This window comes from Oncorhynchus nerka, linkage group LG14, assembly GCF_034236695.1.
Source record: "Oncorhynchus nerka isolate Pitt River linkage group LG14, Oner_Uvic_2.0, whole genome shotgun sequence".
NCBI lineage: Eukaryota > Metazoa > Chordata > Actinopteri > Salmoniformes > Salmonidae > Oncorhynchus > Oncorhynchus nerka.
The window spans coordinates 15,920,025-15,932,369 of NC_088409.1; the positions used below are offsets into that span (position 1 = coordinate 15,920,025).

At 44.9% G+C, this 12,345-nt stretch overlaps 1 protein-coding gene across 1 annotated transcript; it reads left to right on the forward strand.

Annotated features, from left to right (window-relative positions):
• The first annotated feature begins 512 nt into the window (after window positions 1–512).
• Window positions 513–5,589, forward strand: LOC115121872 (mucin-2-like). Its single transcript, XM_029651005.2, has 2 exons — window positions 513–4,465; window positions 4,653–5,589. The coding sequence occupies exons 1-2, from the start codon at window positions 589–591 to the stop codon at window positions 5,039–5,041; spliced, it is 4,266 nt and encodes a 1,421-aa protein (XP_029506865.2). The 5' UTR covers window positions 513–588; the 3' UTR covers window positions 5,042–5,589.
• The last annotated feature ends 6,756 nt before the right edge of the window (window positions 5,590–12,345 follow it).

Consider the following 12,345-nt stretch of genomic DNA (forward strand, 5'->3'; position numbering starts at 1 on the left):
CCTGTACCAACTACATCCAATACCACAGTGCATGTTTCTACTGGACACCTAACCTCTGACCCACTGACTACTGTACCTGTTCAAAACACGACCTCAACGCCTGTACCAAGTACATTCAATACCACAGTGCGTGTTTCTACTGGACACCTAACCTCTGACCCAGTGACTACTGTACCTGTTCAAGACAGGACCTCAACGCCTGTACCAAGTACATTCAATACCACAGTGCGTGTTTCCACTGAAGAGGCAACTCCTGAACGCTCAACCGCTAACCAAGCCACTACTGCTTACTTACCTGAAACAACTGTACCTGTTGGAAACACTCCCTCAACACCAGTACCAACTATGTTCAATACCACAGTGCATGTTTCTACTGAACACCTAACCTCTGACCCACTGACTACTGTACCTGTTCAAAAACCAGCTACATTCAATACCACAGTGCATGTTTCTCCTGAACACCTAACCTCTGACCCACTGACTACTGTACCTGTTCAAAAACCAGCTACATTCAATACCACAGTGCAGGTTTCTACTGAACACCTAACCTCTGACCCACTGACTACTGTACCTGTTCAAAAACCAGCTATGTTCAATACCACAGTTCGTGTTTCTACTGGACAGCTGTCTACCAGACTCCTAACCTCTGACCCACTGACTACTTTACCTGTTCAAAGCATTATCTCATCGTCTGCACCAACTACCACAGAACATGCTTCAACTGAAATGTTAACTACTGGATACTCAACTAGAGAGGAAGCAACTACTGGTTACTTATCTACAAGTGCTTCTGCTTCAAACGTCCAAAACAGTCCCTCAACACCAGTACCAACCACATTCAACACAACAGAACATATTTCAACTGAACAGTTAACTACTGAACACCTAACCTCTGACCCACTGACTACTGTACCTGTTCAAAAACCAACTACATCCAATACCATAGAACATGCTTCAACTGAAATGTTAGCTACTAGATACTCAACTAGAGAGAAAGTGACTACTGGTTACTTATCTGCAAGTGCTTCTACTGTCCCTGTCAAAAACAGTCCCTCAACACCAGTACCAAATACATGCAATACCACAGAACATGCTTCAACTGAACAGTTAACGACTGAACACCTAACCTCTGACCCACTGACTACTGTACCTGTTCAAAACACCCCCTCAACACCAGTACAAACTACATTCAACACCACAGAACATGCTTCAACTGAACACCTAACCTCTGACCCACTGACTACTGTACCTGTTAAAAAACCAACTACATTCAATACCACAGTAAATGTTACTAAACAGTTGACTACTGAACGCCTAACGTCTGACCAAGCGACTATTGTACCTGTTCAAAGCAATATCTCTATGCCTGTACCAGTTTCATTGATTTCCACAGAACATGTTTCAACTGAACAGTTAGCTAATGAACACCTAACCTCTGACCCAGCAACTCCTGTACCTGTTCAAAGCAATATCTCAATGCCTGTACCAACTACATTAACTAGAGAGCAAGCAACTACTGGTTACATACCTACAAGCGCTACTTTCAATACCACAGTGCGTGTTTCTACTGGACAGCTGTCTACCAGACTCCTAACCTCTGACCCACTGACTACTGTACCTGTTCAAATACCAACTACATCCAATACCATAGTGCGTGTTTCTACTGGACAGCTGTCTACCAGACTCCTAACCTCTGACCCACTGACTACTGTACCTGTTCAAAACACGACCTCAACACCTGTACCAACTACATCCAATACCACAGTGCATATTTCTACTGAACACCTAACCTCTGACCCAGTGACTACTGTACCTGTTCAAAAACCAGCTACGTTCAATACCACAGTGCGTGTTTCTACTGAACACCTAACCTCTGACCCACTGACTACTGTACCTGTTCAAAAACCAACTACATCCAATACCACAGTGCATGTTTCTACTGGACAGCTGTCTACCAGACTCCTAACCTCTGACCCACTGACTACTATACCTGTTCAAAACACGACCTCAACACCTGTACCAACTACATCCAATACCACAGTGCGTGTTTCTACTGGACAGCTGTCTACCAGACACCTAACTTCTGATCCACTGACTACTGTACCTGTTCAAAACACGACCTCAACGCCTGTACCAACTACATCCAATACCACAGTGCGTGTTTCTACTGGACAGCTGTCTACCAGACTCCTAACCTCTGACCCACTGACTACTTTACCTGTTCAAAGCATTATCTCATCGTCTGCACCAACTACCACAGAACATGCTTCAACTGAAATGTTAACTACTGGATACTCAACTAGAGAGGAAGCAACTACTGGTTACTTATCTACAAGTGCTTCTGCTTCAAACGTCCAAAACAGTCCCTCAACACCAGTACCAACCACATTCAACACAACAGAACATATTTCAACTGAACAGTTAACTACTGAACACCTAACCTCTGACCCACTGACTACTGTACCTGTTCAAAAACAAACTACATTCAATACCACAGTGCGGGTTTCCACTGGACAGCTGTCTACCAGACTCCTAACCTCTGACCCACTGACTACTGTACCTGTTCAAAACACGACCTCAACACCTGTAACAACTACATCCAATACCACAGTGCGGGTTTCCACTGGACAGCTGTCTACCAGACTCCTAACCTCTGACCCACTGACTACTGTACCTGTTCAAAACACGACCTCAACGCCTGTACCAACTACATCCAATACCACAGTGCGTGTTTCTACTGAACACCTAACCTCTGACCCACTGACTACTGTACCTGTTCAAAACACGACCTCAACGCCTGTACCAAGTACATTCAATACCACAGTGCGTGTTTCTACTGAAGAGGCAACTCCTGAACGCTCAACCGCTAACCAAGCCACTACTGCTTACTTACCTGAAACAACTGTACCTGTTGGAAACACTCCCTCAACACCAGTACCAACTATGTTCAATACCACAGTGCATGTTTCTCCTGAACACCTAACCTCTGACCCACTGACTACTGTACCTGTTCAAAAACCAGCTACGTTCAATACCACAGTGCGTGTTTCTACTGAACGCCTAACCTCTGACCCACTGACTACTGTACCTGTTCCAAAACCAGCTACGTTCAATACCACAGTGCGTGTTTCTACTGAACGCCTAACCTCTGACCCAGTGACTACTGTACCTGTTCAAAACAGTCCCTCAACGTCTCTACCAACTACATTCAATAGAACAGACCAAGTTTCAACTGAACAGTTAACTACTGAACACCTAAATACAGAAAGTGCACCTACTGTACCTTTTCAAAGCGTTATCTCATCGTCTGTACCAACTACCACAGAACATGCTTCAACTGAAATGTTAACTACTGATTTCTCACCTACAAGAGCTTCTAATGCTAATGTCCAAAACATTTCCTCAACGTCTTTACCAAGTACATTCAATACCACAGTGCATGTTTCAACTGAACACCTAACCTCTGACCCAGTGACTACTGTACCTGTTCAAGACAGGACCTCAATGCCTGTACCAAGTACATTCAATACCACAGTGCATGTTTCTACTGGACACCTAACCTCTGACCCAGTGACTACTGTACCTGTTCAAAACAGGACCTCAACGCCTGTACCAAGTACATTCAATACCACAGTGCATGTTTCAACTGAACACCTAACCTCTGACCCACTGACTACTGTACCTGTTCAAGACAGGACCTCAACGCCTGTACCAAGTACATTCAATACCACAGTGCATGTTTCAACTGGACACCTAACCTCTGACCCACTGACTACTGTACCTGTTCAAGACAGGACCTCAACGCCTGTACCAAGTACATTCAATACCACAGTGCATGTTTCAACTGGACACCTAACCTCTGACCCACTGACTACTGTACCTGTTCAAGACAGGACCTCAACGCCTGTACCAAGTACATTCAATACCACAGTGCATGTTTCAACTGGACACCTAACCTCTGACCCAGTGACTACTGTACCTGTTCAAGACAGGACCTCAACGCCTGTACCAAGTACATTCAATACCACAGTGCATGTTTCAACTGGACACCTAACCTCTGACCCAGTGACTACTGTACCTGTTCAAGACAGTCTGTCAACGTCTTTACCGAGTACATTCAATACCACAGTGCGTGTTTCTACTGAACACCTAACCTCTGACCCAGTGACGACTGTACCTGTTCAAGACAGTCCGTCAACGTCTGTACCAAGTACATTCAATACCACAGTGCGTGTTTCAACTGAAGAGGCGACTACTAAACACCTTACTACTGAGAATGTAAAACATCAATCAACAACTGAGACTGCAGACACAGAAATGCAACACAGCATTACACAAGTGACTACTGAACATACTTCTGCCCTACATATAACCACTTTGGCTGAGACTGCTCCATACAGTACTACAGAGCCTGTCAGTCTCTCCACTGTTATGCCAAATGAAAACAGTCAAGGTTTAAGTCCAGGTAACTTTCATCATTATATCACAATTATTGACATGTTGAAAGCCTAATAGTCTCTTTTTTGTTTGGCTGTGGTTTTATGTTGTTTCAAAGATGTTATATTCCAGAGCAGAGGTATAAATGCAAACAAATCTACATGTTGTTGAATGGGCTACATGTTATCTATCTTTAATATCTTTATTTCTCTCAGACAACCTGATATTGATCCATGAGAACATGACGTGGAACGAGGCCCTGAGCTACTGCAGAGAGCATCACGTTGACCTGGTCTCGATCACTACAGAGCTGCTTCAGTACTGGGTGGCAGAGAGGGCTGCCAACGCCACCTCATCCCACGCCTGGGTGGGCCTGCGCTTCACCTGTTCATTCCACTTCTGGTTCTGGATCAGGTCTGATGCAGGCTGCTACCAGAACTGGGCCCCCGGGCACGGCTCAGACAGCCAGCAGGACTGTGGGATTGCAGGGGCTGTAGAGACCACCGGGAGGCAGCAATGGGTTAGTCTGGAGGAGAACCAGAGGCTCAACTTCATCTGCTACAAATGTTCTGGGGACAGTGGTGAGGGGTTGATACATCCCTGATTCAGACAACTTTTGTATTATGTATGTTTCTTGTGCAACGTGAAAAATGTACACTACCGTTCAGAAGTTTGGGGACACTTAGAAATGTCCTTGTTTTTGAAAGAAAGCACATTTTTGTCCATAAAATAACATCAAGTTGATCAGAAACATAGTGTAGATATTGTTAATGTTGTAAATAACTATTATAGATGGAAATGGCAGATTTTTTTAATGGAATATCTACATAGGCGTACAGAGGCCCATTATCAGCAACCATCACTCCTGTGTTCCAATGGCACGTTGTGTTAGCTAAACCAAGTTTATCATTTTGAAAGGCTAATTGATCATTAGAAAACTCTTTTGCAACTATGTTAGAACTACTGAAAAGTGTTGTTCTGATTAAAGAAGCAATAAAACAAGGATAGACAGCTGTATGGGTATGGTTCTGTATGTTTTAGTGTGTTATTGTTTGACACTCCATTTTAGGAAGAAGAGTTTGCATTACATGCTTGCTGCTGCACTGTCTGCCACAACTGCTACATTGACACAGCAGTAGATTGTATATTAAACAACTGCTACATTGACACAGCAGTAGATTGTATATTAAACAACTGCTACATTGACACAGCAGTAGATTGTATATTAAACAACTGCTACATTGACACAGCAGTAGATTGTATATTAAACAACTGCTACATTGACACAGCAGTAGCTACATGTTATCTATATTAAACAACTGCTACATTGACACAGCAGTAGATTGTATATTAAACAACTGCTACATTGACACAGCAGTAGATTGTATATTAAACAACTGCTACATTGACACAGCAGTAGATTGTATATTAAACAACTGCTACATTGACACAGCAGTAGATTGTATATTAAACAACTGCTACATTGACACAGCAGTTCATTCCAACAACTGCTACATTGACACAGCAGTAGATTGTATATTAAACAACTGCTACATTGACACAGCAGTAGATTGTATATTAAACAACTGCTACATTGACACAGCAGTATTAAACAACTGCTACATTGACACAGCAGTAGATTGTATATTAAACAACTGCTACATTGACACAGCAGTAGATTGTATATTAAACAAATGCTATTGACACAGCAGTAGATTGTATATTAAACAACTGCTACAAACAACTTTTGACACAGCAGTAGATTGTATATTAAACAACTGCTACAAAATGTACACTACCACAGCAGTAGTTTGTACATTAAAAATGCTTGTTTGACACAGCAGTAGATTGTATATTAAACAACTGCTACATTGACACAGCAGTAGATTGTATATTGTAAACAACTGCTACATTGATAGCTGGACATGGTAGATTGTTATTAAAAACTGCTACATTGACACAGCAGTAGATTGTATATTAAACAACTGCTACATTGACACAGCAGTAGATTGTATATTAAACAACTGCTTATCATTTTGACACAGCAGTAGATTGTATATTAAACAAATGCTACATTGACAACTACTGAAAAGTAGATTGTATATTAAACAACTGCTACATTGACACAGCAGTAGATTGTATATTAAACTTGACACAGCAGTAGATGTTTGACACAGTGTTATTGTTTGACACAGTAGATTTTATTAAACAAGTTTGCATTACATGCAGTAGATTGTATATTAAACAAATGCTACATTGACACATCAGTAGATTGTATATTAAACAACTGCTACATTGACACATCAGTAGACTGTATATTTGTCACGCCCTGACCTTAGAGAGCCTTTTTTTGTCTCTATTTGGTTTGGTCAGGGTGTGATTTGGGTGGGCATTCTATGTTCTGTTTTCTATGTTTTTGTATTTCTTTGTTTTGGCTGGGTATGGTTCTCAATCAGGGACAGCTGTCTGTCGTTGTCTCTGATTGGGAATCATACTTAGGCAGCCGTTTTCCCTTTGATCATTGTTGGGAGTTATCTTTGTTAGGGGCACTATAGCCCTTGTAAGCTTCACGGTCGTTTTTGTTATTTCCTGTTTTTTTAGCGACATTTTAACAAATATAATTAAATGTACGCTCACCACGCTGCACCTTGGTCTCATTCCGACGACGGCCGTGACAGAACTTCCCACCACCAAGGGACCAAGCAGCGTGGCCAGGAGGAGCATGGATCCTGGGCCCGGGAGAAGAGAGAGTGGATGACATCTTGGACATGGGAGCAGGTTATGGCAGGGGACAAGACTCTGCCATGGAAACAGGCGGAAGTAGCAAGGGAGGATCGACAACGTAGCAGGTACGAGAGGCACACGGGGGCACACGGGGAGATTGGCAGAGTTGGGTTATAGACCTGAGCCAACTCCCCGTGCTTACCGTGGGGAGAAGCATGGTACTGGTCAGGCACCATGTTATGCGATGGAGCACACGGTGTCTCCAGTGCGCGTTCACAGCCCGGTGCGCTACATCCCAGCTCCCCGCATCTGCCGGGGGTGAGCATCCAGCTAGGAAGGATGGTGCCCGCTCAGCGGGCCTGGTCTCCAGTGCGTCTCTTCGGCCCAGGATATCCTGCGCCGGCTCTGCACACTGTGTTTCCGGTGCCAGATCCCCGCGTTTGCAGGCCGAAGATAACCATCCAGCCAGGACGGGTTGTGCAGGCTCTACGCTCGAGACCTCCTGTGCGTCTCCATGGCCCACTGTATCCGGTGCCTCCGCCAAGAACCAAGCCTCCAGTATGTCTCCCCAGCCTGGTGAGCTGCCCCACTCCAGTGATGATCCATGGCAAGAAGCCTCCAGTGATGATCCATGGCACAAAGCCTCCAGTGATGATCCATGGCACAAAGCCTCCAGTGATGATCCATGGCAAGAAGCCTCCAGTGATGATCCATGGTACGAAGCCTCCAGTGAGGATCCATGGCAATAAGCCTCCAGTGATGATCCATGGCACGAAGCCTCCAGTGATGATCCATGGCAAGAAGCCTCCAGTGAGGATCCATGGCAAGAAGCCTCCAGTGATGATCCATGGCACAAAGCCTCCAGTGATGATCCATGGCAAGAAGCCTCCAGCGATGATCCATGGCACAAAGCCTCCAGCGAGGAGTCATGGCACGAAGCCTCCAACAACGGCTTCCAGTCCGGAGCCTCCAGCGACGGCTTCCTGTCCAGAGCCTCCAGCGACGGCCTCCAGTCCGGAGCCTCAAGCAACGGTCTCCTGTCCGGAGCCGCCAGTGATGGTACCCAGTCCGGGGCCTGCAGCGAGGGTCCCCAGTCCGTGGCCCGTAGCCAGGGTCCCCAGTCCGGGGCCGGCGGCGAGGGTCCCCACACCAGAGGTGCCACCAAAGTGGGGTGAGCTAGAGGTGGAGCGGGGTCTATGTCCCGCACCAGGACCGCCACCAGGGATAGATGCCCACCCAGAACCTCCCCTATAGGTTCAGGTTTTGTGGCCAGAGTCCACACCTTTGGGGGGGTTGGGTACTGTCACGCCCTGAACTTAGAGAGCCTTTTTATGTCTCTATTTGTTTTGGTCAGTGTCACGACTTCCGCTGAAGTCGGCCCTTCTCCTTGTTCGGGTGGTGTTCGGCGGTCGACGTCACCGGCTTTCTAGTCACTACCGATCCATTTTTCTGTTTCATTTGGTTTTGTCTGATTACATACACACCTGTTTTACATTCCCTCATTACATTCCCTATTTAACCATCGGACATACATTTCTGTTCTGTCTGTGATTGTTTATGTCGTTAGTGGTTGTGTTTGTGTTAGTTTTGTTGTATGTTCCATTTTTGGAATTTTGCTTTATTCTTTGAGTAAACTCAGTTGGATTACTCCATACCTGTGTCCTGCGCCTGACTCCGTTTTCACTCTGCACCCAATCGCTGACAGTCAGGGTGTGATATGGGTGGGCATTCTATGTTCTGTTTTCTATGTTTTTGTATTTCTATGTTTTGGTCGGGTATGGTTCTCAATCAGGGACAGCTGTCTATCGTTGTCTCTGATTGGGAATCATACTTAGGCAGCCTTTTTCCCTTTGGTCATTGTGGGAAGTTATCATTGTTAGGGGCACTATAGCCCTTGTAAACTTCACGGTCGTTTTTGTTATTTCTTGTTTTGTTGGCGACATAACAAATAAAATAAAATGTACGCTCACCACCTTGCACCTTGGTCTCATTCCGACGACGGCCGTGACAATTTTAAACAACTGCTACATTGACACAGCAGTTAAACATTTTCATTGTATGTGTGATACATTCTTGTCTGAAAATGTTTTAATCTCAATAAATATGATTGGACCAGCTGTTCTCCCAATCAGAGTTATCACTATACTAAAAGATCTCCTTTAATTTCCATTATTCCTTACTGAGGGTATTACCTTTTTATCAAAATTAGGCTTATTTTAACTGATATAATCAGCAGTGTACTTTTTCCTGAGAACTGTGATTGAACGGCTTTATTTATCTTTAACCTTCATTTAACTAGGCAAGTCCGTTAAGAAAAAATCTTATTTACAATGACGGCCTACCGGGGAACAGTGGATTAATGGCCTTGTTCAGGGGCAGAATGACAGATTTTTACCTTGTCAGCTCAGGGATTCGATCCAGCAACCTTTACGGTTACTGGCCCAAGGCTCTAACCACCAGGATACCTGCCGCCTTCAAGCTTTAGGGCTCGATTAAATCTATATCACCGAACTTCAGCGCTATTGAAATGTAAAGGAAATGTAAATGCAGCCTTTTCACTGAATGCAGTCTCCACTAATGCTGAAACATTGCCTTTAAATTAAATCAGCTCTGAATTTCCGCTATACGGATCGAATCGAGCCATTTGACAACCTTCGGGAACACTTTTTTGGGATAATTCTTTTTTTGGTATAGTCCATCTGCAGATGCTCTACAGATTATCTACAGACTATTAGTCAGACTAACAGACTATCAGTACTACTAACCCTAGCTCCGTTTGGCCGGTAAGAATATCCTTGTCTCATCGCGCACCAGCGACTCCTGTGGTGGGCCGGGCACAGTGCACACTAACCAAGGTCGCCAGGTTCATGGTGTTTCCTCCGACACATTGGTGCGGCTGGCTTCCGGGTTGGATGTGCGCTGTGTTAAGAAGCAGTGCGGCTTGGTTGGGTTGTGTTTCGGAGGACGCATGACTTTTGACCTTCGTCTCTCCCGAGCCCGTACGGGAGTTGTAGCGATGAGACAAGATAGTAACTACTAATAATTGGATACTACGAAATTGGGGGAAAAAAGGAGGTAAAATTTAAAAATAAAACACACAAAAAAGACAGAATGACTAAACGGGGCGGAACTGCAATCTACTGTAGAGATAGCCTGCAGAGTTCTGTCATACTATCCAGGTCTATGTCCAAACAGTTCAAACATCTACTTTTAAAAATCCTTCTCTCCAGAAATAAATCCCTCACTGTTGCTGCTTGTTATAGAACCCCCTCAGCTCCCAGCTGTGCCTTGGACACCATATGTGAATGGATTGCCCCCCATCTATCATCAGCATTCGTACTGCTAGGTGTCCTAAATTGGGATATGCTTAACACCCCCGGCCATCCTACAATCTAAGCTAGATGCCCTCAATGTCACACAAATTATCAATGAACCTACCAGGTACAACCCCAAATCCGTAAACATGGGCGCCCTCATGGATATCATCCTGACCAACTTGCCCTCTAAATACACTGCTGTTTTCAACCAGGATCTCAGCAATCACTGCCTCATTGCCTGCGTCCGTTATGGGTCCGCGGTCAAACGACAACCCCTCATCACTGTCAAGCGCTCCCTAAAACACTTCTGTGAGCATGCCTTTCTAATCAACCTGAGCTGGGTATCCTGGAAGGATATTGAACTCATTCCGTCAGTAGAGGATGACATCTTAAAAAGCATGCCCCTTAAAAAAAATGTAGAACTAAGAACAGATATATCCCTTGGTTCACTCCAGACTTGACTGGCCTTCTCGAGCACAAACACATCCTGTGGCGTACTGCACTAGCATCGAATAGTCCCCGCGATATGCAACTTTTCAGGGAAGTCAGGAACCAATGCACACAGTCAGTTAGGAAAGCAAAGGCTAGCTTTTTCAAACAGAAATTTGTATCCTGCAGCACTAATTCCAAAAGGTTTTGGGACATTGTAAACTCCATGGAGAATAAGAGTACCTCCTCTCTAGGAAACACTGTCACCACTGATGAATCCACGATAATCGAGAACTTCAATAAGCATTTCTCTACGGCTGGCCATGCTTTCCACCTGGCTACCCAACCCCGGCCAACAGTTCTGCACCCCCCGCAGAAACTGGCCAAAGCCCCCCCCCTCCCTCCACTTGTCCTTCACCCAAATCCAGACAGCTGATGTTCTGAAATAGCTGCAAAATCTGGATCCCTACAAATCAGCTGGGCAAGACAATCTGGACCCTCTCTTTCTAAAACTATTCGCTGCCATTGTTGCAACCCCTATTACTAGTCTGTTCAACCTCTCTTTTGTATCGTCTGAGATTCCTAAAGATTGGAAAGCGGCCACAGTCATCCCCTTCTTCAAAGGGGTGGCACTCTAGACCAAAACTGTTACAGACCTATATCCATCCTGCCTTGCCTTCCTAAAGTCTTCGAAAGCCAAGTGAACAAACAGATCACCGACCACTTCGAATCCCACGTACCTTCTCCGCTATGCAATCTGGTTTCCGAGCTGGTCATGGGTGCACCTCAGCCACGCTCAAGGTGCTAAACGATATCATAACCACCATCGATAAAAGACAGTACTGTACAGCCGTCTTCATCAACCTGGCCAAGGCTTTCGACTCTGTCAATCACCGTATTCTTATCGGCAGACTCAACAGCCTTGGTTTCTCTAATGACTGTCTCACCTGGTTCACTAACTACTTCTCAGCTAGAGTTCAGTGTGTCAAATTGGAGGGCCTGTTGTCCAGACCTCTGTCAGTCTCTATGGGGGTGGCACAGGGTTCAATTCTCGGGCCGACTCATTTCTCTGTATTTATCAATGATGTTGCTCTTGCTGTGGGTGATTCTTTGATCCACCTCTATGCAGACGACACCATTCTGTATACATCTGGCCCTTCTTTGGACACTGTGTTAACAAACCTCCAAACGAGCTTCAACGCCATACAACACTCCTTCCGTGGCCTTCAACTGCTCTTAAATGCTAGTAAAACTAAATGCATGCTCTTCAACCGATCACTGCCCTCACCCGCCCACCCGACTAGCATCACTGCTCTGGACGGTTCTGACTTAGAATATGTGGACAACTATAAATACCTAGGTGTCTGGTTAGACTGTAAACTCTCCTTCCAGACTCATATTAAGCATCTACCATCCAAAGTTAAATCTAGAATCGGCT